The sequence below is a fragment of the Watersipora subatra genome, chromosome 1 (genome assembly GCF_963576615.1).
Source record: "Watersipora subatra chromosome 1, tzWatSuba1.1, whole genome shotgun sequence".
NCBI lineage: Eukaryota > Metazoa > Bryozoa > Gymnolaemata > Cheilostomatida > Watersiporidae > Watersipora > Watersipora subatra.
Genome location: NC_088708.1, coordinates 15,512,134 through 15,539,027, shown reverse-complemented (window position 1 = coordinate 15,539,027; position 26,894 = coordinate 15,512,134). Strand labels below are relative to the sequence as shown.

Below are 26,894 nucleotides of genomic sequence, written 5' to 3'. Positions count from 1 at the left end.
CCCGCTGGATTATGCTAACCAAACTAGTCGGAATCACTTGTGGGACAGACCGATAATGGCAAGTGGCGATGTCACAGCACAATTCTTTTTTATTTCAATGATCTATCTAATACACATAATCTATTGTCTACAAAAACTGCTTAAAAGTTTTTCAATCATTGTGGTGTGATTTTTTTGGTTCTGTTGAATAATTTAGTTTATTCTGAACTACTATACGTATACTATGTACTCATAACATGTCAACAAGAGTGAAAATAATGATAACAAATAAATAATGAACAAACTTAACAAAAACCATACAAACATTAACAAAATGTTATAAAATAATGTCAGGTTCGGAAGTGTTATAGAAATGGCTTGTCCAGCTTACATCTATTTTATGTGAAATTCACTTTTGGGTCTTTGGACGTCTAAACAGCAACACAGATGGTTCTGAAATAGAAAAACAATTGCTGATTAATAATAATGCAAAACTAATAAAGATGCAGGTTTACTGTTCATTGCATAACATTATCTTTTCTACATGTACAACAGAGATACAAAAATCAGATAGTATTGGTATTAACTCGATGCATTGTACCTACACTATATTTCCCTTCATTTGCAAGGCGGCTAAATTTTGCAGTACGTTAACAGTTACGGCAATATCAAACACCATTACATATATACATGCACTTGAAAATCCTCATAGAACAACAACGACATAATATGTTTTGCAAACATATTTTGATTAATGGCTTACATAACCAGTTGAATGTACTTTATAAAACTTTTAGTTAAATTCCTAAATCGCTTTCGTTTTGAATGCAATATTTTTCAAGGAAAAAATGTAAAAAATTTCAGTAAACGTAGATGAGTTAATTTAGATTTCTCTCAGTACTATTCGTATATTCCTGAATTTTATTCTCCTATTTATTCCAATTATTCTGGTTTCATGCTGATTTTGACAGTGAACATTACACTGTTAAGGCGGAGCGCCATGGCCAAAGCCAGCGGGGCCAGTTCTATGAGCACTGGCATAGCCAGGCAAAGCCTCTGTCAGAAGACTCGGTCATTGGTGAGCCGAGAAGACAAAGAACGACCGCAAAAACAAAAAAATAACAGGGGCAGAGCTTATCGAGAGAAGAAATTTATATAAAGGACTGACGGATTGTTCATGTTGTGACATTCATGTACTATTATATATTCACTATTCTATATATTCTTTTGAATAAACACTTGGTGTGTTTGCCTTATTGGTCTTGTGAAAAGTAAAGGGCCGAGCAGAGTCGCTTACATTGGTGGCAGCGGTAAGATTGAGGATCTCAGCTCCATAAGACCAAACTTAAGGATGAGAGTCATCCCTGACCCCTGGTGGGTCGTGTTGCTAGAGCCAGCATCACCGTTCCCTGGCAGTTGGCAAGTACTTGCTCGAGTGACCTGTGAGGAGGAGCTTCCCTGATCTTGGTGAGCCATATGATGTCGAAGCAACACCACCCCCAACCTGGCGAGATTTTTCACAGAAGGAATGGATGGTCGACACTCGAGGAGTGTGGACAGAGGTACAGACCGGCTGGCGGAGGTCCTTGAGTGACTGATGAAAGTACCCTGGGCCCAGACCCCCAGTTGAAGGCACTTTAGTGCTCGAGATCCAGAGATGTCGAGTACTTTATCAGCCGGTTTCAAGAAGTGGCCAAGGCGAACGCTTGGACGGAAGGCACTAAGCTATTGCATCCTCGAGAGGCCTTGAAAGAGGAGGTAGAGGATTGTAGACAAGCCGACCGCGTAGAAGCTATCTGTGACACACTTCGAGCCCAGTTCGGCCTCTTCCTTAGGCAGGCTTGGGGCAAGCTGAGCACTTTTAGACGATACCTAGATACTTCCTTTCAAAAAGGCGCCTGTCAGGTGGAACGGCTAGTTCGAGTGACATACGATGACCTGCCAGCCGCGTACACAGCCGACATGGCCAGAGAGTTATTCTGTGTCTTGGTGAACCATGCCAGCTTACAGAGGCACCTCTTGACCGCACCGGCAGCTACACTGACAGACATCATACATGCAGGGACCAAGTTCCTACAAATCAAGCTGGAGGGCAGAGGGACAGCCAACATCGAGACAGTGGAGAAGGCTCCTGAGGAATGGACCGCTGTGGTTTAGGATCACATGGTCGGTCAATTGGCCCGGCTCATCCAACAGCTGAAACAGCAAGTGCAGCAACTGGAATAGGAGTCGACCTCGGGAGGAACAGGAAAGGAAACCCCTTCAGTGTTGGAGCTGTGGGGCCCTTGAGCATGTGTGATTGCAGTGATCCAAAAAGATGCCACACTAGGGAAACGGCAATAGTAGTGCCGACCACTAGTTGCACCAAGGCCCACAGACCATACCTCCCCTCCCCAACTGCTAAAAGAAATCAACTGGCCTTGTGTCGGAAGCCCGTCGCAATTGCCGGCCAGACCAAGCACCGCATGAGAAAGTTTTGCCAGGAAGAACTCCAACTGGTAACAAGATGGAGAGCCAAGACAGCGGAGGAGATTCCGGCCATGGCTTTCTAGAACTATTACCGGGCTTGACAGGACTGGGGCCCAGACCTCGGAAAAAGAGATGCGACATGCCAACATGCTTCTGAGATACGAACCACGCCAGATGACGCTGCCAAGAGTGCAGCCGAGGTCAGCTGAATGGACTCCTGCAGAAACAATGTCGAAAGCTAGTCTCCAAGGCCGGATTACCCCCTATCACTCTTTCAGCCAGGTCAAGTACTTCGAGAACCGGCCCCGAAATGTGGACACCCAAGGCTAGCCTGGGATCAAATAGGAGAACAACCGACCTGTACGCCATCGGAAGTCTGCCTTAACGGTGGTAGGACCGACCCGCTGTACACCTACCGGCTACACTTTGCAGGCCCATAAGAGCACTACCTTGACAGCGTCAGGAGTGCCTGGCCGCTGTAGTAGTACCGAGCCAGTCCGGACTAAGCCGCTGGGCCCGCCCCACTACTCGACCAGTCACTTCCTCCTCAAAAAGTTGAGGGGAATCCGAACAGTTTTGGATCAACACCGGCTGCACTACAAAATTTCTGAGCAAGCAGATGTTTGATAAGCTCCCTCAGGTCACCAGAGACCTGCTAAAAAAGTGACAGCCACGGGCTTATGGTACTCTGTTGCCTTTTTATGGAGTTGTACGGTTACCCATACTGCTTCAGGATAAAAAGACCAAGTTTTCTGTGGTGAGCTACATCAGCGAGGATGCCACTCCTATTGGCCCACCAGTGGGCCATGAAGTTCCAGCAGCCCGTGGTTTCCGTGAACTGCTGTCCTTTGATCTGAACGAATAGACATGGCCGGCTGCTGCTCAGTAAGGTCCAAGTGGTGCGCGACATGGTGGTGCCAGTCAGGGCCGAGTGGCTGTTCCATGTCGAGTGACTACCAAGAATTACTGCCCATTGGGAGTAATCGAGAGCTGTCCGGGCGGGCCGTCGCTGGCTACAAGCTTGAACCGGCCTAGGCCGAAAAAAAGCATAATGGTGCAACGCCTCAACCTCATGGACCAACCCCTCCAACTCCGAGCCAGCAGTACTGTAGACACATACACGAGAGCAGATGACCGACACATGGATGTCGAATCACTCCTCTCAGACTTGAGAGCCAAAACCTGCGGATACGTTGGATAGAAGGGTGCCAGCCCATCTGGAGGATCTTTATGCAATGGCCAGACACAAATGCACGGAGTCGGGACAGGCTGAGCGGCTGGCACGTTACCAGAGTACGTTCAGCACCAGTGACGGAGATGTAGGCTATCTCCGTGATTAAATCAATAACAATTAATTCGTTTGTTGTTTTTGCTCATATCAAAGTCTGTTTTCCAACTCTTACACACTATAAAGATAATTAGTAACTGTATCAGACTAATAGTAGTGAAAAAGGTTTTCGCAGTTACGATAGAATCTGTGCTACTACGTATTTGGGGGCTAAAATTTGAGACTAGTTTGAGTACACACAGTTTCTCTTTATTCGGGCAGCAGGTATATACAGAAGTGCACGGCGTAAAGGTTTTGCTCTGCTAAACATAGTTTGAACCTAATATCAACTAGCTCAGTTGTGCAGAAGAGGAGTTGGGGTCAGAAGACATCGTAGAAGGTATTGAACAGTTAGAAGAATACGAAATGGTTCCAAATGAAAACAACAATCAGAACGCAACTGGCCGAGCAAATTATATTAGTTTTTTAAAAATTACCTTTTATTTTTAAAAATTTGTTTGAATGTTTTATAAATAATTATGGTTTGTTTATGTCACTTATTCTTGAATATATATTTGTAGCATTTGATAGATTATTATTACTAATATATAACTTACAAATTTGCAGATTTATAGCATATTATTTGATAGCATCCTTGCGGTAATATGAACTCAGCTTACAATGGATCAACGCTCGTAGTTTCTGTTCTATTGCACATAAAAAGCCAGTTTTGGCTGCAAACTGTAGCAAACATATCAATGAGTGCAATGAGCTTTTATGCAACCTTGTTAAATACAGTTATAAAATGAAAATATGCCTTAAAATTTAAAATCAAATAAAAAATTTCAAGGTTCCAACAAAGTGTAATGCAGGCTTTAAGTTCCTCAGAGGTTAATTGCAAGCAATAGATACCAACTGGTAGAGACATGTATCAGTTTCCCAATGCATATTTATTTACAGATCTATGACAAGTTGGAAGTAAGTTAGCAGATTTCTTCCACCCAAAGGCTTAATGACACTCTGCTTAAAGGAGAGTGCAAACTATAGGCAACATTCGATTCGCCCATGAAAAAGCTGAACTTGTCTTTAAAAAATACAATGCTATCTTTTATTGTAATGCCACCTCCAATAAAGCGACACTCTGAGAGAAGGGTTGACATATAGAGCTCCACTCTGAGAGAAGGGTTGAAAATTAGAGTGCCATGGCATACAAAAGAAGGTTTTATGGTGTGTATAATAATGTGTAGAGAAAGCAATGTCATCAAGGGAGCACTAATGGGCCCATTACCTGCTCCATAGCTACAGCTCTGTGAAACTGATGTAAACTGTATCAATGAAAATACATTTGCCTTTAGCAAAGTAGGGAACAAAATATGAAAAAAAATTAGTTATTAAGTTGCCTAATTACAGAAAGTTGCTTCTTCAGCAGCAAATTCACCGGCATGTTTCCTGTACACTTGTAGTTCGTATCAGGGCAAAATTCCATATGAAGTAACGTCAACGAAAGTGCAATGGCACCAAATTAGACCTATTTACAATATGTTCCTCCTCTTCCCGTTGACATTAGTCACTCTATCTTTACACAGATAGTGCTGTACAACATACAGTATCAGCTAGCTTGTTGAAACCGCATAGTTACAGTAATAGTTACAATGAACTTGTTACACAATTTTTTGCCCTACGATGTAGAAAACAATGGTTTTTGGCCTATCCATACAAAATGTTTTTCGGCATACAATATCAACAGAATATTTTCTCAAAATTTAAATTTGGCAGTCAATGCGCTGATTACGTCGGAATAGCAAATATGCCAATACCAAAATTCCTTTAACAACGAATGAAAGAGATATGATGCTCGATCTCGCTCAGTTCGGCGTTATTAGTTACTGTGAAAACGAAACTGGAAACAGATAGTTGATAAATTTTAGCGATGAAAAAGTTGAAATCCGAAAAAATAGTTAAAAATGCATATTAAAACTTAGCTTCAAGTATGTGTTTAGTAAGCTAAATTCCTTCAAATTAAATTCAACGTTTATGTTATACGTCTGCCATATCGCACATAGTAACGTTACATTTTATTGCTAGATCATAACAATAATTACACTAAAGTTACTGTATGTAACTGTAGTTACTAAAGTTGACATATTAATTTGTTATTAACTTTTAATATGTCCAGTACGTATATAAAATTTTGATGACTTTTACCAAGGGGTGTCGGCATTAGATGATTACTATGAGTTTCTATATATCTCAATAAAAAAATTTGCCTTACGATGCCAACACTGGAATGAAGTAAAATCATATGGCAAGGGTCTACTGTGCTTGTAGTTGGAAAAAATTAAGGCTTTTGGTTGTGCAGTTCAGCTGCGATGGGAGAGCCATTAGCAAAACAAATAGATACTGTTATTGCAGAAGCAATGGACAGAAAGAAAATTATTCAAGTTCAGCAGTTCAAGAGCAGAAAATATCTCCAGTGCTGTAAAAATGATGGCGCAGTAGCTAAAAAATATTATCTTTTAAATTTTGCGAGAAGCAACATGTGTCTAGTCTTTTCTGCTCACTGACTGTACAGCGTAATGAGAATGAGGAAAAACACACACAGATGGTTCATGCTTACACAATAAAGCATTACCAGGTTTGTGATGCATGTAATGCATCCATCCAGGAGATTGCTGGACACCAAGGTTTCTCCATTCAGACTCATTCATGAGGTGGGTCTTTGGAACCAGTCGAGCTACATTCTTAGGCAACAGCACATGCCTGAAACATATAGCCTAAATATCCAGTATTCTCAATAGCCATAACAGTATGATCTGCTATATAGCTTAGTAAGCCTGAAGTTACCAGCATCTCTCATGCTACATGACGAAGTAAGCAGCAATATACATATACAAGGAATAATTTTAAGTTAACCAATAGTAAATTAACTATGAGAAAACAGAAAATAGAGTAGAACTTTTAGCAATACGAAGTTAAAGTTGTGATTTTATAGCAAAATAAGGCAGTAGTTAGGTGCCAATACTGACTAATATCATAATACCATCAGTTCTCTCTACGCAATCAAAATTAGTTATCTTTTACAATGTACACTTAATATATATGGCAAATAATCTTTTTTTGCAGTACAGACAATGCGCAACAAATACCTTCCACGTACATTCGACTTGACCCGGCAAAACTGATCAATTTTAATTGAAGACACGAATAAAAGAACACATGCAATAGAAGTAGAGAATATTATACATTTCCTTAACATCAGACCTATATTCATAGGTGTTGTCACTGTATCTTTCTGAGTAGGTGATCTGTGTAACATGGGTTGGCATGACTTTGCTTCAGATCTTTATCTTATCCAACGATGCACTTACAAAGATGGTATATATCTATAACGATAAAGCAAATTGCTAGTTCGTTTTTGTTCAAATGGAAGCAAAAGTTTGAACTACAAATACACTAAAGGACATATACTGCAAACAGAAGCTCCGATGGCGTGTTTGGATAGCGCACTGCACTTAGGCACAAACTGGATCAAAGCCTGTAGGTTGAACCCACTTATTTTTACAATATTATTATATGTACATTGTTAATTTTCAGATGCCATTTTTAGCACTTATGGCATGGAAAGGTAGCGAATGTGAGACTCACCTGGAGCAACTTGAAGTTTACAGATTTACATATTTTTATTAATGTATATTTGCAATGTAAAATTATGTCAAAATATCACCATCAGAGAATCTAGTACCACAGTTTTTTAAATTATATTGATACACATAATTTAAAAATACAAACCAATATTTATTTGAATTACGAGAAATTTATTGACAAAAAATAACATGCAGTATTTTAAAACTACACGATTTATTTTTAATTCCTGAGTAACATCAGGTATTTTGCTAGTAGAGCCCTATAATTATAACTAAAATATATTATTCAATTGTATTACGCATAGACAATGTAAATAACTGTTTTTTAAATATTTTTAAATATAAATTTTTATACCATACTGATATTATTTATGTTGTAGTCTCTCTAACAATTTATATTTTGTGAAAACAAAATTCATCATTCTCATTTATTATCAATTTGCTTGCTATGCCTCACTCAAAACTATTTCATCAAAAAAACCTGCGATTATTAACACACATGTATTTATGAAGCGCCGGTCAGTCTAGTCAAATTTCAATGAGACGCATCTCAAACGTATAGTATCAATTTACCTTAAACTTTGCAATTAAAATCAACAGCATCACGTTGACACATTTTAAAATCAAATAATTAATACATCAAAAACCTATACCGGTTATATACAAAGTATCTAAATAATCCGGTAGCTTTTAATTGCAAGGATAACAAAGGTGAAAGCGTTACCAGTGACTCACTGAAGCAAAAGACAGACGTTCCTCTAGCGTGGTACAAAAAGTAGTTAGATGGGTAATTTTATACACCCCATCAAAAAGTTTATCAAAACCTAGTTGTTAAGTCTATGAAAGCTAAAATAGACAGGTTTTATTGGTTAAAATTGTTTAATTACATCCTACATTGTAATCGTACGAAATAATAAAACTCAGCAGGCGTAAATGTTGCATTAAGATACTGTTTGAATCAACATTGCGGCATCGTTATAGTTTGAGGTTCTAAACATCAAACATCCATCAAACTGGCAACCGAAAAATCAACACATCCTAAACACTCCAAGGCTAGTGTAAAATTTCCCCGAGAACGGGCATGTGCCGATGGTAAATAGATGCTTATTCTGTCGGACGCGTTTGCAAGGTATTAGCATCTCAGCTACGATATTATTTTCAATTTGTTTTCGTTTTTTCAACAGTGACGCATATAAAGTGTGTGATATTTTAAAAACACTCATTTGTATTCACAATTTGATAACTACCGCTCACTTATCGTCGCCCTTACTGCTAGATGATTGTTCGTGTTAATTTGCATATACCGTGTATAAGGAATGTTCTGATAGATTGTGCCAGAAAGTAGTTTTTGGTGTTGTGTATCATTAAAAGTGTTTCTGTAATTAAACTAAATATTCATTTTGTTGCAGTACTGTTATGCCGTATTTATATACACTTTGCATATAACATCTGATACAAGTACATGTATAACTATTACACGACTATGTGGTGCATCGTTATTGTTGTTTAAAGTTATAATGTTAATATCAAGCGTTATATGCGTTGTGCATATTTGTATAGCTGTTGGAAAATTTGTTATTGGACAGTGGTTTTTGAAGTAGTACACTCAAAACATTTGACTCCAAGGCTGTGGTTATAAAAAGCTGCTATGAATTTACTGAAGATATAGAAGACTATTGAATTGCATTTATAACTTTGCTAGTTTAATGAGGAAAGTATGGAGGCTGGAATTGGAAGTGCAGATGATCTGGCAGCTTTAGCTAGACTTAATGAACAGACATTATTGATTGAACTGGAGATAAGATACAGAAATGGTCAGATATATGTAAGTTAATCTATTTGAAAATTTTTGCATGCTTTGCAACTCTTTTATTCTAATTACATATATATATAAACTAAACAGCTATTGGAGCTTTATGTAGCTTGTAGGCAATACATGTAGCTTAAAGGTTTTACATATAAAAAAGTTTTAACTATTCAAAGTCCAACTTCAAACCTCTTTGTAGCAAACTTTCTAAGATTACTTTATTAAGGGAAGACGTTTGTTGCATAACTGCTTTTTCAAGTTTGTAAGCGTTGGTTGGTTTTTCTTAGTCTGCAATAACTAAGAATTAATCCTATGCAAAAATGCTTTGAGCTCACAACACATACGCCTACTTATGCCTAGCAGCGTAAAAAGTTAATTTTCATCAGTGTCTGAAAGCTGCCTTTTGCAGCATTCCATTGGCCACAGTAGATTGCTGGAGGTTGTTGGGATGAAGATACGTAATTTTAAATGTGATTGATTTAATAAAGAGTTGCAAAATAAGTTTGCAATATAAACCATCCATTTTTCTTTTTGCAAAAATTTGAACCATACTGTTACTTACAATAATCTTTTTACTTGAATATCCAAATTTCTTATTTTAGTTAAGCTTGATTTTGTGGACTCTATTGTATTGATGATGCTTTACGCCTAGCAGTGCTTCATAAAAAACATGTCGTGCAATGAATAAGGTAAATGCAGAATTGGTGTAATGTGAGTTATCACTAAGAATAGCACGGATCAGATCGGATAAGTTTTATTTGAACAGATAAAATCATTACAGGATTGTTGACAATTGCTATAACATCTTGAGATCAGGTTACAGCAGTGTGGTTTTTAGAAAATAGCCATGCCACTGTTTGGTTACGCAGGTCCTCATTGTTTCATAACAGTATCAGTCGATATTACCAGTCTACTATATTATCAATACTAGTATGTGTAATAAGTATGTGTACATCTATTCTTTAATGTGGCAAGATGGCAGCATGCTCGGCTGGGAGGCTAAATATCTAGGTTTGACTCTTGTGTGGTACAATCTTTTTACATAACGCTGTTAGTGTAGTTCTAGACGGACATACACAACTTTTATTATAATAAAGATTTTGCTGCTGTTCTTAGAGAAAAAGATGAGCTGTAAATTTTCACTGAGGGCCGGCGGATTATAGTGTCACTATTCAACACTGACCTTTCAAGTCCTATTTCTGATTGCCCTGATCTTATAAGCAGTCATTATTCATATTGCAGACTTACATCGGGGACATTCTCATTGCGCTGAACCCCTTTGAGCATCTTCCTATATATGACAACAAGGTGAGAACTGAGTGATAAACATGTCGTTTTACTAGTTGTAGCTCGGGCGTTTTTTACCCGTGTATGTTACTCACTCTTCTAGCCCATATATCGCTGGTGCATACTACACACAATTTGTTAGACACTATTCAGTGTTCATCTCTCTTAATCTAAGCAAGTTTCAGACTATTCGCCACAAAATATTTTAAAGATTATAAATATTCAAAAGTGAAAGATTTGGAGGCTATCGAAATTTCCTATCACACCCGGCGTAGTCAGTAACCTAATCTATTTTAGAGGTTGTCTGCGTTTATTCTTGATCAGCCGTGCTCTGCTATGCTATTGTTTTCTTGTACAATGCGTGCAATATCAACACAATCATGTAATTGATACAATCTGTACACATATTCTCTAGTTATAGTATTTTTACCTAATACTATATCAAAGCCTTCCTAAGAAAAAGGGGCAGACCAGCTCGGGTGCCTTTTGTAAGTTCCCAATTTACCCTTATGAATTTGAAGGTGTTTAAAACTCGACGATTAGCGCGTAATGTGGATTTGTTGATAAACAGTTGATTTACCCATTGCCTCACAATATGTGTGTATTATGAGGCTATATTCTAAAGTGTAATAATCCTGGTTTCTATTGAGTGCGTTTATTGGATGCTTCTAGCTCCCCGTTTGTTGTATAGACGGTAAGGCTATAATAGACGCGCTGAGACTAAGAAACAAGGCAATGTCTGACTCTTCGCATGGTGATGACAGGAAGTAGATGAATTCCTGTCTTCACCAGTTTCCGACCGAGTTTCTGCTTTTTGACTTTTGTAAAAACGAGAAGGTGACATTTGTTCGATGTTTATAACCGTTTGAACTCATCTTAGGAATTACCCGCTTCTGTCTCTAGGACAATCTGAAAGCAGTTAATGTTAGTGAGGTATATATTGCTATGAGGCAGCCTATGGCAGCACTTTCGTCATACACTGTACAACAATGCGCTTATTTTACATAGAAGATGGCCTTATGTTCGAATTCTATTTCTGCTTCGGTTGCACCTTGTTTCAAGAGTCCATCTGGCCTTCCTCCAACTCATGGGATGGGTTGATCACTAGTAGCGATGTCGATACCATATGCATGCTGCCCCTAAGCACAATCACTCAGTCCTTCTATTCAGGCACCATGTGCTCCTAAAATAATATCTGCTTCCATCCTGCCTTCAATGCCAATTAGGTGTGTTCCAGTTTCATGTGCCCACTATATTCTCCGTGTAGCATTCAAGGCAGTACAGGGACATCAAGATACAGTCAAAGTTAAAGCCCCATGTGTTTGCCATAGCTGACCGAATGTACCACAACCTACTGGGTAACGGAGATCCTCAGTGCTGTATCGTCAGCGGAGAGTCAGGTTCAGGTGTGTTTTTTAGCTCTCGGGTTTTCCTCATAAATTTTCTGTAGCAACAAAACTTCAGCTCATAGCTGCTTTTTATTTATAATAGCATTTCAAATTTATTCTGTGCCACATGGATGCTTGTATTGAGCGATTCAACATGCATAGAAGCAACTTTATCTTTCAGCTAAATGCAAGGAGCCACCTCAACAGGATTACACACAACGCGATGTTGTGCTTTGGGCAAATCTATCTCCATAGACTAGAATTGCATATCTCGTATACGTGCGCGCGATATCAACTATCAACATATTGAATCATATAGGATGTATTTGCAAGCGTTATCATCGTGTCAGGATGGCCGAGTGGTCTAAGGCGCCAGACTCAAGACTCTGTCTTGCATTGTTTCAATGCTAAGCGTTCTGGTCCACGAATGTGGGCGTGGGTTCAAATCCCACTTCTGACAAAAGTTTTTTTTATTTTTGCGAGTTAGATTATATGCGCGCAATCATTATTTTTTAAGGCTTGATGGCTTTTAAACTTCATCATTCTTTTTCTATACGCTACACTGCCGTAGGTTAACCGATACAACTTAAAGACCAGTCTCTTGACCAAAATGACATTGCATTCTAAATCTTTGATATCTAAGCCCTGCATGTAAGTAATGCCAAAGATTTTGCTACATTGCAGGTAAAACAGAAACCACAAAGTTGCTGATTCGGCAACTTGTTCAGCAGTGCTCTCAGGTTACAGACGCACCAGGAACCAGCCTTCATGATGCTCTTATCGAGATTAATCCTTTGATGGAAGCATTTGGAAATGCTAAAACTACCATGAATGAAAACTCCAGTCGATTTGGAAAATATATTGAAATCTTTTTCACGGATGATGGTCAGATATCTGGAGGTGTGTTAAGATGTTATTTACTTTTACAGTTTTATATTCATTAACTCTTAGCCAGGTCATTATTGTACGCGCTCAAAATATTACTTCTTACTTGTTTTGAAGTGTCGCGAGATAATAGTAGTTAGTGTCCTAGCTAAGATACAAAAACAGTCTGTATGTTTGCGAGGACAAACCTGCTGTGATTTATAACCTAACGCTGTTCACTTGTGCTGCAATAATTAATAATGATCACAAGTTGATCACAACAACTAGGCATCCGATTTCTCTATTGTGACAAACCTAGTTGAACACTATAGGTTTATACGGAGTGATTGAACAAGTTGCGTCGCTGTTATAAGAGCAACTCAATAAAGCGCATGCTATCTAAACACAACTAGCCTATTTAAAGATATCCGTATTATTGATGTTATTTTTACTTTAGCAGAGAAAAACAATACAAATAGAGCAGCCGTAGCGAAAGTATAAGTTAGTGCTCTAGTAGCTCTCAGCTGTTCTAGTTAAAGTTTCATGAGGTGCTTACTGGTATTAGTATACAAAACACAGTGAGACTCCAGCTGTCGCATCATGACTCCATTTCCTGATCACTATGAAATGGCATCAACCCTCGACTTGGTTGTCAAGTTGTTCGCTGATTTGGATTATAATCATAGTTGGCATGACAAAATCAAATGATTTAAATCAATTTTTTTCGGAGAAAAAAATCATAATTTTTTTACATAATTTCACACGAGTTGGTATTTTTTGACAAACAATCTAGTTTTGGTGTGTGTAACAGACCTTTAAACACTCCTCTATCATGAATTAGCAAGTGCGATGGAGATACTTGACTGTATGTCTAGTACAATTCTATAGAAGGACTTTTGGAGTTCGGACCAATGAGTTTATTTAGTGAATCTCAATTTACGATCAATGGTGAGGTAACAATTGTAACTGGTACAGTTTTCCCTCACTACTCTGTTCAACAAATAGCATATGTACAGCATAATTTAGCTTGCAGATGCCTCATGCTAACATGGTTTTGGTTAGATTTTACCTGTTATAATTGATGTGTAAAAATGAACTTACCCAAAATGTTTGTATATTTTATCAGTAAGTGTCATTATTATTCTATCATTTGCGATTGTTTTTTATGTTTTTGGTGATCTTACTGCCAGGTTGTTTCAAAATTAAAATCGGCAAAGCTTGATCGCTGTTTAAACGCTAAACAAACAGTATGAGCGAAATGATGTCATTAGTTGTTATCATTGCGATAGTTTGTATCGACTAATGCATTCAAGTTACAGCAGTACACGCCTTATTAGTCTCTTTGCGACTATAGACGTCATAATCACACTTTCGCTTGATCTGGACGTTTCAACCACGATCGAGTTTTGTCAACTGTAATCTTGAAACATCCGAACCATCAGATCACCTTAAACATTAAAAACAATCGTAAATGATAAAAAAATACCGATCTTTTAATAATTTTTATTAAAAATTTGAGCAAGTTTGTCTTTTAACACGTATCAAGAGATCGCAACTCTCTATCACCTCAGGTCGAGTTAGCATCTTCCTCCTTGAGAAGACAAGGGTCACCTCCTACGGCAAGAATGAGCATAACTTTCACATCTTCCATCATCTGTTCGCTGGTCTCACAGACAAGCAGAAGAATCAGGTTCTGTTGGGCAGGCCTGACGAGTACAGGTAGCCGAGCCGTCTCCATGGTGATAGTGTAATGGGATAGGAATAGCGTGCGGTTGATGGTTCCCTTCATGTGTATTAAGTGGCTGTTGGATTGTAGCATATGTAAGGCGTATCGGTCAAGAGTACGGCTATGGTTTATGCTCTGTAACACATGATTATAGAACCTGACTTTGGTGTCTAGAGTTTTGTATATGGATATAGAGCATAGAGTATGTCTATGGTGTCTACAGTATTGTATATGGATATACAGTTTAGAGCATGTCTATGGTGTCTACAGTATTGTATATGGATATAGAGTATAGAGCATGTGTATGGTGTCTACAGTATTGTATCTGGATATAGAGCATAGAGCATGTCTATGGTGTCTACAGTATTGTATATGGATATAGAGTATAGAGCATGTCTATGGTGTCTAGAAGGTTGTATATAAACATACAGTGTGTTCATATACAATCCACATGACTTCATGACTACGGTGTCTAGAGTATTCTACAATAATGTCGAGCATTTGCGTTGCTATATATTTTGAGAAGTCAAAGCTGTCTTAAATACCTCCTAGTTACTGGTTTTGTCAGCTAATCACGAGCGAATGCCACAGCTGATCACTAGCGATTGTCACAACTGCGAAACAATATCTGAGCTTGTTCTGGAAGAAAGGAAGACAAAGATGTGTTCTCAACTGTCTCTATTATTACTTAATCTGACGCAGAAGCGATTGCATAGTCAGCAAAATCCTTTCATGAAGCGCATATTTTACTCTTGGGGCTAAGGTTTTCTTTCTCATGCAAGGGGAAGGGCTTAGTTCCTTGTCTATGAATTGTTACACTTTAGTTTGCCTAGCTAGACACTGTCAAACGTAAGCTCATGGCTTTCCCGACTAGTGCATTCCTGGCCATGCCACTAGTCAGGGAAACATTGCAAGGCACGAGACACTTATAAACTTTTAGAGAACTAACCGAAAGTCATAGAGCTACTCTGATTGTAAATCCATGTTTGATATCGGGATACATACAAAGTGTTGTAGGGTGTTACAATTGCATAAATTATGCCCAGAATATTAGTATTTGTTCTTCCACACATATGACAAACATTGTTTTTTTTTCCGTAACACTAACATACTACATAGAGTACGTCCCCTATCGTATGTTTCAGTCTGTGAGATTTATGTTACTTTAAATCACTATCCCAACTCCTTTCCAAGACTATTAGATTACCAATTTACCGATTACCATTTTCGTTCAACTCACTCAATAATTCCTGATTTCTGTCTTCTCATTTTTGTTCTTGCATTTTACAAAAAACATCATTTTTGTTGATTTATTATTTACAATACAAAGATGTACATACGTACATGTTATTTTTTAAAAATAACAATTTATTTTCGCTAACTTTTGGCCATCATTTTTTGTGATTTTTTAAACTGATTATGAATACAAATAGCGCATGGTCTTCAACAAAGTTACTTTATAAACAGCAACTGCGATACGCACCATTTTTCTTTTTTCACATTTAGCGGCCCGCCACTTTAGCCGTGTACTCAACAAGAGCTAGTTAGATGGCAGCTCACTTTAGAAGCACCCCAAAAATATTCATATAATTTGGTACATTCAGACGCTTGTTTCAATTTTACACGACAACCCTCCGTTGATTGCGTCATGTAACAACGGTCACTAAATAACAGGACTAAGGCAGTTTGGTGCTAATTGGTAAAAATGTCTCTTGGTATGACACATATTCAGCCACCATTTCCTGTGGTTTTCCTTCTCATAAAACCATCAGGTCTGCTTGTTTTGTTTTGATGGTGTCCATAGAGAGAGTGGTGCGCAAGTAAGGCTTTCTATTAAATCTTTGTTAGGGTGCTGAGATCCCAGGAGGGTGCTCCCATGTTTGAGAGCAAAGCTAATCATTTACACCATAAAGCCTCATTTATTCAGCTGCAGAAAATATTCACAGACATAGGCTTTACTCAAGAGGTGAGTGTCTGCTCTTAACCAATCACCAAGAGATGAGTGTCTGGTCTCAACCAATCACCAAGAGATGAGTGTCTGCTCTCAACCAATCACTAGCCTAATGAATATTGCAGCAACTAGTGATGCCCTGTGATGTGCGTATCAACACAATTATGCTCTCAAACTTTACACACAGTGCTTTTCATTTTCGTCTTATCATCAGTTCTAGCAAACTCTTTTTGAGTTCTGAAAAATTGATATCCTTTTAGTTCATCATGGACCATAAATGTGTGTAATTTACTGTTTACAATTAGTTTAAGCAGTTCGAAATGACATAAGTGGTTATCGTCCTCTATGGCAGCACAAATTATATATAGTATTAAAATGGCTTATATATAGTGCCACAAAAACAAAAAAAGTCAATAAATGAAAAATATATTCCCATGTGGTGCCATAAACTCACATACACAAATGGTTTGTATTGTTAACAGGACTCTCACACGATATTTGCATACTTGTCAGCCATCCTTCACCTTACCAACATACGGTTTGAACTTGACTCCGAGACTGATGGTGTCTTTATAGCGGATGAATATCCGTTGCTTGTCGGTAGGTTTTTTGTGATTCATTCTTGCGTTATGTGACATTATATATTTGTACCTCGTGGTCATATATGTGTATATACAGGTATTACTGAATGCCCGGCGGTGCATTGGAGTTAAAAAAACTTTTTGCACAGAAAATTTATTTTTAATTAACACTTACAACATTTACCATTCTAACTTTTAAATGAAAATGTTTGTTTATTTCTCTGTGTGCTATAATTTAATAAATTTATGCTATATATACGTAGCTTTATAGCATTTTGGGTAAGTCTGAGCACGTATTTCTTTTAAGTACACTGGCAGTCCCGAGCACCATTAACGATCGGAAGGTGTAATAAGTATGGTCACAATTATTCCATAGTATGGAAAAGTGGCCATGTGGTGTAGTGATTAGTGCATCTATCTACCAAAAAGGTGAATCAGAGTTCAATTCCAGTGCAAAGCGGTCTTTTCTTATGCTAGCAAGCGCTGAAAGTGTGGGTATTTTATGGCTATAACTGGACATACGACGAACAAACTATATACACATGTAGATAATCTTATAATGTGTGCTATCTTTATAGAAATAGGCTGGATGTACTAGCCGTAACTAGTAAGTAATAATGGTGGAAGTAACTAGTAAGCAATAATGGTGGAAGTCCACTATATAGTGTCAACCTGCTGACTTTTTGACTTATATTTTGGTATTATCTATGCGTTTCCATAAAACAGCGTCAACTTTCAGCTAAAATGATTTTCAGTTTTAAATTGTCAATAATAAAAAGTATACAAAATTGTGAAAATCTTTAGAGCGATAATCTAAAACTTGGGCTTAAAACTGAAAGGATGATGCAATGCTAACATATTTGAAAAATAAAATCTGCAAATTGGATCTGAAAGATTTTTTGGGTTTTCTAATTTTTAGCTAAGATCTACGTATTTCAAAACAAATCGTCGATTTTTACCGAAAGCGACTAACAGTTTTAAATGGAGCTGAGTAAAATGTATACAGAGCTGTGATAAATTTTAGGGGTAATAGATTGAAACTCGGGCTAAAAACTAAAAGGATATAATAACGCTAAGAGCATTGTTGAAAAATTAAAATCTACAAATTAAAGTTGAGAGATTCACAAAACAATTTGAAAAGATCCGCAGTTTGATTGAAAATCCACCATTTGACTGGTAAGGAGTGTTAGATATGAGTGGCTCAATCCCTGTTGATATAAGTAAACTAAAATATAACAGGCTGTTTAAAACTAGCCTGATAGAGGGCAGACGACCACTTTAGCCTTAGCATGTCTTGTAGCCACTGAGCTGCTGAGTATAGGAGCGGAGGAACTTGCAACTTCTCTCATCTCAAACATCAACTCTATTAGAGGTATGTATCATACCTGTCATACAGAGCCATGTTATGATATGGTCAGCAGTTTTCACCTGCAGATTAGTGTCTTGTGCTTTGCATTCACCTTAGAGTGGCTCTAGATGAAGTGAGACTGATTCTTTGCACGAAAAAGGCCTTAAACTGCCTAGCCCATGCAATGAAAGTATTGATTTCTCATCATCACACAGTAGTTAGTAACTGTACTGTGGGAGATCCTAATGTAAATTTGGAGACAAAAGAATTGAACACTCTTTTGTGGGTCATCTCGACCTCATGGTCATGCCTCACTGTGATTAGGTTTGCTAATTACCATCTTGATTATCAGACAGGAAACACAGGCTGCGTATAGGTATGCGTTACCTTTTTGCCGCTTGATTACATATCCTGCTGTTTGTTTCCGGATCATTCTAATTCTTTGCTTCTCAAAGTGTTATTGACTACAAAGTGTCTCTAAAAGTTTTCTATTCAGGCCAAGTGCATGTGCACTTTGGCTATGGAACCCCCAAATTTATGGTTTTGCCATGCTACTATCTAAATTTTTAGAAAATCGCTTATGATCTCAAGCTATCAGAACAGAAAAGGTTGAGAAAAGAACCTGTGCGAAAAGTGATTCTGTAGCTTGTAGTAGTTCAGGCCTGTGTAGTGTTTTTTGTTTGAATCTTATAAAGGTCCCAACATTCATATATTATTATGATCTTGATAACCACAGGCTAGCTTCTCTTTTTGTTAGGAAATTTGACTTTTACCTTTCTTTTTAGCCTACTTGGCTAAAAAAAGGCCATTTTTCTTTAACTTTGTTCATTGAGTTTTGATTTAGCTATTATACAAACAGAGACCTGCAGTTATAACTTTCCCCTAAGCAAAATTATCTTCCATTATCTGAGCAAATCTACGGTATTTATAAACTCTGTACAGCAGAGGAGCCTTTAATGTGTTTTTTTTTAAAGATTCTGGAAAATCACAGCTTTTTGTGAACTATATGCCAAATCAAGATCCAACTGTTTGAGGATAAGCTTGCAATGACCTAAATGCATTATATTATCTTTTAAAGTTTTGTTTTAGTAAACGTATAAATCTTTTGATATTTTTAAGCTCTTACCTAAAACATTTTAGTGAAAATGTCGACTGTGCTCTACCAGAAATCAATAATAGAGCTGTCTGTGACATCATAAAATGTTCTAATAAACATCGTATATCTTATGGTCAGCGAAAATGTTATGTAATATTTTATAGTGCAAAATTTTGTTTTGGTCAAATTAATTTGACAGTTTTCTAGTGGATTCACCGAGACTTTATTCTAGTGAGTTAATGGAACAATAAAGTAGTTCCCATTACAAGTGCCTGACAGCTACTAGAATGGCCTGAAGAACATAAAAATAATTGTAGGTCTATAAAATTGGCATAAACTAAGTTAAGAGCATTTGCCATGATCTACCCTCTCCCCTTCTTAACAATTTGTTATGAGCTTTTTAATGCTCTTCCAAATTAAAATATTCATCCAAGTACGGAACACATGATTCTACTTGTCTTGACTCGCCAGGCACTATCAACTGTCCTACAAACCTGTACCAACCTGTTTGAATATGCCTCACATGTTTTATATGATTAATGTTATTAATTGCTGTTGTGTTGTAGCGTATCGATAAACCAAAACTCAGAAACTGTAATAAATCGAGTTACTTTCAATTATCGGTTATTTAGTTTCGTAGCAATGCTCTTGGTCACTATCAAGGAAACGAGCTAGGTGCATACAAACATGTTGAGAGAGAGAGAGAGCAGCCTGAGGAATAGGGCTCACAGGGATATGCTTGAACCCTTGATTAGGCAATGTGCACTACACTTATTCTAAGGAGAAATGCTGATTCTATCAGTTGCAAAAAAGCCTTGTCAGTGACCCGTCTAGGATAATTGATACTATATAACAATATGGTTTTTTTGCGAGTGAGGACAATACGCCTTTGTATCTCACTCATAGGTCCTTTTGTTCAGGCTTCTCACAATTATGCAATGACAGGAATCAAATTGTGCATTTCGAGTTTGCTTCTTAGCAAATGGTTAAAACGCGTCAGCAATCCTTACGTAGCACTTTTTATTTTTATAGTGAGTGTGAGTCATTTATTTATATATAGATATCTAGTTTCTTGTTACAACTGGAATATATTTAATACACATAAATAATACATGTCTCAGGTTATTCAAGGCATCACACAGGATTGTTTGCGTAAATCTAATGAGATGGCTTGATTATAGGTTAAGGCTTGCTCATTATTCCCAAACCACACCCAGACATTTTTTAACTCGGAGATCTCCTGTTTTATTCCTTGCAGTCCCAAAACCGTTATAACCAGCCAAAAGTGGCTGTAGCATCTCAGGCTTGTCCAGCTTTTCATGTTTCCTGTAGGGGAAGAGATAGTGAGTCTCAAGAACTTGTCTCAGGCGGATGCCGGCAGAGATGCCCTCGCCAGATCTCTCTATTCTAGGCTATTCACTTGGATCGTCAACAAAATCAATGCAAGGCTCAAGCCCAGCAGTGAATCCGCGTGAGTTGAACGAGGAAGTTGATTGTTTTTCAAGCAATTGCAACTCTGCTTGCTTGTTACTTCAAATGTGAAGCTAATTTGATGTCTAGGCTATGGTGGGAGGTCAACTTATTTTTATAGTTTTGCAAAAGTGCTACGACAGTGTGCATAATGAAATGCAATAGTTGGCTAGCATTCACAGTTCAAATGCTGCTGTAGTTGATAATGCAGATGAAAGTGATGACAGTAGACAACTAGGCCAGATGAGCCTGCTGTAGCTAATTTATGTAATCTGGTACCACCTGTATATGGGCCAGGCTGATGGCGACTAAACAGTCAACTTCCATACAAATGGGGAAGGTGAACTGAACACCCTTACAGAACCAAATACAACATCTGTAAAGTACTGCGCTGTACCAGTGATGCACCGAGGCAGCATCTGGAGTGCGGGGATAAACAAACCTAACCATCGGCCAACTGCTGCAACCGGATAGAAATGCTTGCTTGTCTCGACCTGTTCTTGTCCGTTGAACACCATATCCTTCTTGTCATACTTGCCAAGTGGTTGAGAAAAAAGCGTGAGATTGACAGTAAATGTAGTAGTTGAATCTGAAGCCTAGATTTCTTTGTGAAGTTTCTTTTTTTCATTGATACCTACATTGGAGGCCCTTCCACGATTTTATTCAATGTTCAGGTACTCTACTATCAATGTGAGGTCATGGTCGTTTGCTAACGACATGTCACAGCTCTACGTATAATCTTTGTTTATTGATGAAAAACTGCAGAGTAAATCGTTAGCCATCAATGTTGCTAAATCTAAATAGCCCAGGTTTTATTGCAAACATGGTTTAATAGCGATCTGTTTCATTGTCGCTAACTTTGTATGATGATGCAAGCTCACAACTAGTAAACAAAGGGATAAGGACAAGTAAAAAAATTAAACCACTACTTTTATTGAAAAAGCTGGAGGAAAACGAGAGATTTGGTGCAAAAGGGAGACTGACTTAAAAAACTGGAGGGTCCTGGCCAAACCGGAAGACTTAGCAAGTATGCTTCTTGTCGAGAGAGGGAATCTAGTCTAGCGAAAGCCAGAACTTCAACATTCACATGCAGCTCTAGAACGCAACCGTAGATAGTTTTAGTCACCTTGACTGACAGCAAGAGATAGAGACAACTAGGAAACTGTTATTAGCTAAAGATATTATTGGAAAATTGCCCACCATTTTCCTGCCGCAAAAAAAACAAAAAAATGTATTCTATGTAATGGCAGCAAACCTAGATGGCAACTCGGATAGGCTTCGCCGCAATGCTCATGTAGTTCCGATTTTTTTCGTATTTATCTGCAGTAACAGAGGTGTTAAGTTAGCCTGAGGTCTTAAGTGTATATTATGATTGGGGGCGTTGACATTTCGTTAAGGGTTATGCCATGTTGCTAGTATTAGAACTAATGAATGCTCAAATTATACGATTCTACCTCAACTCTATTGCTCTGGTAGCAGCTGGCCTTTTGTCCAGTTTAAATAAGAGCGATAGTTACACAATTAGTGGTCAATATCAAAACTTTGCTTATAAAGACCCAAGGATCAGCTGCAGACGGAACTCCTGAGAGATATATCCTCGGCCTAGCCTTGCATGTCTTACAATCACGTTCATGTATTGCTCATCACCTCCTAAACGGCGTAATTAGAAAGAGTGAGATAATAGATAGTTTATGGAAAGCAAAGCATACGGAAAGGTTGCTAGGGGCTCCTTTGTTTATGACCTGCTGACTCACCCGGCTCATTGGAATTTGTATTTTCCTGCCACTTTACTGGTTCTGTGACTATACAGCTGGCTGGTTGAATCGAACCGCTTGGTTGGCATTATGGTTAGATAAAGGCATTAATCTGCCTACTTGATTCAGCAGACAAGTTCAGCAAGTCCTTCTGAAATAAACTACTTTGGTGATTGTGTGAGCTTCAGTAACAAAGAAATTGTTTTGAATAAAAAAACATCAACATAAACTGTCAAAAGTGACATGCCGAAAGATGTCTTTCATGGCTGCTACTTACTGTCTATTACTGAGTTATCATACAGCGATAGTGTAGCGACACACCCCCGCATGGCACTGCCATGTCATCATGGAAACAGTCGTGTCGCTCTCATTCTGTCGTGATTCAGTGTTGCTGTTTGGAAGCGAAACACCCGTGCGCTGCGCCATGTCTGTGCCACAAAAACAGCCTGAGCGACCAACAGCGTCAAACTTGTGCATGCGCATAGCCTTTGCTGTCCTGCTGTTTCATGTACAGACAAATGCATTGATATAAGGCATCGCGCAACCATTAGTCAACTATAGCGCACTTTGAAAACATGATCTGCTTGTCGACCCAGCGTAGCTCTTCGGTACTGGCACACCTAGGTGTCGGTACACTATCGCTGTATGGAGACTTAGTATATGTTACCTACAGCGGGTCAGATTTAGTCTTCAGTTTAGTCTCGGCTATGGCTAACTCGGGCTAAAAAGACAATCACATCTTTCTCTTTGCACCTATTCAGCCTCTACTCTAGTTCTACTCTCATTTTTCCTTTCATCTACTCAATTTTAAACTGGGTACACACTAGCTATTTTTGGAACAACTCGTATCAGTGTTTACTCATGTATACTCGCCATGTCTATACCTTGGAACGTCTACTCGTGACTACCCTAACTTATGAAATTTTCAGCTTACTATGTACAATTTAGGCAAATTTTCGAATATACACTCAAGGTAATTCCCAGCGCACGATGTTTATAGTTTCTCAAAACAACCCAAGCTGTCAGTACAGGACTGAATGCATAAATTAAAACGGAAAAGTATAAAAATGGTTTAAACACAAATAAGCTAATAACTTTAAACTTTACTTAAAGTAAGTTAGAGTAAGTTACTATCATAACCTCTGCCTTCACCTCGTCTGTTCCCTCCTCGCTACATTTACCTGTTTTACCTGTTATCTTGTATCGAATACTTTTTCATTAATTCATTGTCTAAATCTCTTTTATATAATGAATTCTTCTTCTTGTTATGTTTAACTAGTACGCTGGCAGTCTAGGTTGCCATGGAAGATAATCAGGTGTGCCAATAAAGCGCAGAGAATATGTATTTGTACAAATGTTCTGATATGGTAGAAGGTGGACAATTAGCTCAGGAATAAGAGTATCAGCTGCCAAGCCTGACATGATTATTATGACACAATATTATAAATGTTTTTGATGCAGTATATAAGGGTTTTAACGAAAGAAGCAGGTCCCGGAGCGAGTAAAATGTCCTTATGGTTTCAGTGTATATTTATTATCAGATAGAAGTTTGTCATGGTTAATTTCTATCTGATTGCTGTGCACATTTACAGTATATACGTTGTACCGATGAATTTCTAGCCAAGGTAAGTACATATATATATATATATATATATATATATATATATATATATATAGCATGATATATATATATAGCATATATATATATAGCATATATGCTATATATATATAGCATATATATGTCTGTAGCATGAGTATATATATATATATATATATATATATATATATATACATGTACATCAATTTGCTGCAGACCTAAGAGTTCTTCTACTCCCATGCATATATATATATAGCATATATGCTATATATATATAGCATATATATGTCTGTAGCATGAGTATATATATATATATATATATACATGTACATCAATTTGCTGCAGACCTAAGAGTTCTTCTACTCCCATCATTGGGTTGCTCGATATCGCTGGCTTTGAGAACTTTGCGAGCAACAGTCTGGAGCAGCTCTGCATAAATGTATCAAATGAACAGATGCAGCATTTCTTCAACCAGCACGTGTTTGCCTGGGAGAAGAGAGACCTTGAGGCTGAGGGAGTTAAGACCAGTCACATTTCCTTCACCAACAACTCTGAAATTCTATCGATGTTCATCGAGGTAGGTCTTTTCAATTACCGACATACAGTAGATGGACCTACAACGTAAATACTGCGTTCCGAAAACATTTATGTTATAGGGATTTTATGTTATATGAATGGTAGGATACATGTTAATTGCCTGATTGTAAATTGTCCCTTTGATCCTTGAAACAGAAAATACTAAAACTTAACTTTTTAATTTAATAAGTGTACAGCAATTGTGGTATTACTGGTTTGTATTGACAACTTTTCCTTGTTTTCTCATTACTTACTTTGCTTTAAGGTTCATGGTTACGGTAATTCTACGTTAAATTGAGGGGAGCACACACCTTCGATGCCAATTAAAATCAATTTTTCAAATGTCGCCATATCATATTTCGCCATATAATGTGACATTGCAAGTGCTAATTTGCAATGTTTTGGCACCTTGTGTCTATAGTTGTGCACTGTTTCCAATAACGTATTCTTCAGTGTCTATTTCCTCCTCTGCATACTGGACACATGCCAGAGCTCACAACACTCACCTCACCGCATGACTACTTCCTCCGCATACAGAACACATTATATATCAAAACTCGCCACACATCTACCGTAACACTGTGAGAAGAGCTGACACGCTTGCGCTCGCTATGATATGGTGTGATCTTTTATAGAAACCGATAGGATTATATGCTCTGGTGGATGAAGAGAGCAAATTTCCTCGGGCTACTTCTCACAGCTTGCTCGAGAAGATCAAAAAGCACTTAAACAAATATCCATATATTAAAAAGGAGAAGGGCAAGGAGCCAATGTTTAGCATACAGCATTACGCTGGTTGGGTACGTATGCCAGTGAGTCGCCAGGGTTGTGCAAGAATCATGCGATGCTATCAGAGCTTTGCCTTCCCCCTTCTACCACTATGTTTCTATGACTCATTTAATCAGCTAGTTTGTGTCATGCGCAACATGACATGACATGACAACATGGAAACAACAAAAATCTGCAAGTCACTCGAGTTTTGTTACTCGCAATCTTTTACCGAATGTTTCATGCTTGCGAAAGATGAAAGCAGCACTTGCGGATGATGCGCAAGGACATACCGTGCAAATTATTTCATTTTGAGCATTTTACACATTTCAATTGTTTTTTTTATTTGAGCAGTCCAGAATGCGCCGCTTTAATTTCTGGCATAAAAATCTTCATCTTTTTAACTATGTGCTGATATTAGTCCACAACATAGGAATGTCCATCGAAACGCTTATGACGTGGTAACTCAACGTGCACACAACTCCAAATCTGCATCGTACTCATCTGGGAAACATGATGTATGGTAATTTACGGAGTAGAGTTTCCCATCTTCATGACATCTCTTGTGCAATATAATAACATCACATGTCAGTACAAGAGCATGTGAATGTGAATCAAGCCTTCATGCACAGGGATCAATCATTATACGCTTAAATAGTGGAAAGTGAGGGGAGTTGCTCTTTGTAGGTGCATTTACAAAGAGCAACTCTTCCCTTATTTTCCACTAATTCACCTTCACATACCCTTGTACTGACATGTGATGTTATTGTATTGCACAAGAAATTTCATGAAGATGGGAAACTCTACTCCGTAAATTACCATACATCATGTTTCCCTGATGAGGACGATGCAGATTTGGAGTTGTGTGCACGTTGAGTTGCCATGCGATAAGTGTTTAAATGGATATTTCTATGTTGCAGATCAACATCGGTGCTTTGTTAAAAAAGGTAAAGATTTTTATGCCAGAGGTCATAGCGGTGCATTTGGAACTGCTCAAATCAAAATAAAGATGACTGAAGTGTGTAAAATGTCTATTGGTTGCTTATTAGTGCTGGTTGGTTTGCAGGTCAAGTACAGCGTAGTAGGAATGTTGGAGAAAAATCGTGACACTCTCAGTCAGAACATTGTTGATTGCTTCCAGAAGAGCGAGTCTGGTATGATCTATGAACTCTTCTCTTCACAGTTCTCACAGAACACAGACCTAGCAGTACAGTAAGTGTTTATAGCGAGTCGTCTAGTCTAATAATACAGTAGCTTATGCATTTATATATCAGTGCTACTTGGTTAGAGTCATGTGAGAAAGGAATTGTTTCTGAAACATT

The 26,894-nt window shown here is 38.0% G+C and overlaps 2 protein-coding genes and 1 non-coding gene across 4 annotated transcripts in view; 2 read left to right on the top strand and 1 right to left on the bottom strand.

Annotated features, from left to right (window-relative positions):
• Positions 1 to 181: 181 nt before the first annotated feature.
• LOC137404498 (cyclin-dependent kinases regulatory subunit 1-like) lies at positions 182 to 8,142 on the bottom strand. Of its 2 annotated transcripts, none has more exons than XM_068090733.1 (4): positions 8,095 to 8,142; positions 6,977 to 7,098; positions 6,348 to 6,475; positions 182 to 432 (listed from the first exon to the last, which is right to left on the bottom strand). In XM_068090733.1, the coding sequence occupies exons 2-4, from the start codon at positions 7,039 to 7,041 to the stop codon at positions 389 to 391; spliced, it is 237 nt and encodes a 78-aa protein (XP_067946834.1). In that variant the 5' UTR covers positions 7,042 to 7,098; positions 8,095 to 8,142; the 3' UTR covers positions 182 to 388. The 2 variants fall into 2 exon arrangements, with proteins under 2 accessions (XP_067946834.1, XP_067946826.1); XM_068090725.1 differs by lacking the exon at positions 8,095 to 8,142 and adding an exon at positions 7,933 to 8,014.
• A 304-nt stretch (positions 8,143 to 8,446) lies between these two features.
• LOC137395851 (myosin-IIIb-like) overlaps positions 8,447 to 26,894 on the top strand; it is a 32,680-nt gene continuing 14,232 nt past the window's right edge. Inside the window, 13 exon segments of the mRNA XM_068082260.1 lie at positions 8,447 to 8,488; positions 9,062 to 9,184; positions 10,409 to 10,474; positions 11,721 to 11,859; positions 12,526 to 12,741; positions 14,277 to 14,424; positions 16,280 to 16,397; positions 16,865 to 16,982; positions 18,264 to 18,335; positions 20,740 to 20,878; positions 24,574 to 24,805; positions 25,440 to 25,604; positions 26,639 to 26,790. Of these exon segments, the coding sequence (XP_067938361.1) occupies positions 9,077 to 9,184; positions 10,409 to 10,474; positions 11,721 to 11,859; positions 12,526 to 12,741; positions 14,277 to 14,424; positions 16,280 to 16,397; positions 16,865 to 16,982; positions 18,264 to 18,335; positions 20,740 to 20,878; positions 24,574 to 24,805; positions 25,440 to 25,604; positions 26,639 to 26,790 (1,673 nt within the window). The 5' untranslated portion in view covers positions 8,447 to 8,488; positions 9,062 to 9,076.
• Trnal-caa (transfer RNA leucine (anticodon CAA)) lies at positions 12,187 to 12,301 on the top strand. The gene is made up of 2 exons: positions 12,187 to 12,224; positions 12,256 to 12,301. It is a non-coding gene; the product is annotated as a tRNA-Leu (tRNA).

Excerpts from the sequence above, each read along its gene's own strand:
- LOC137404498 (XM_068090733.1), bottom strand. The coding sequence starts at position 7,041 with ATGCCAACCCATGTTACACAGATCACCTACTCAGAAAGATACAGTGAC. Across the intron at positions 6,476-6,976 it reads GACAACACCTATGAATATAG|GCATGTGCTGTTGCCTAAGA; the intron begins GTCTGATGTTAA and ends TATATGTTTCAG. Across the intron at positions 433-6,347 it reads TTACATGCATCACAAACCTG|AACCATCTGTGTTGCTGTTT; the intron begins GTAATGCTTTAT and ends TTTCTATTTCAG.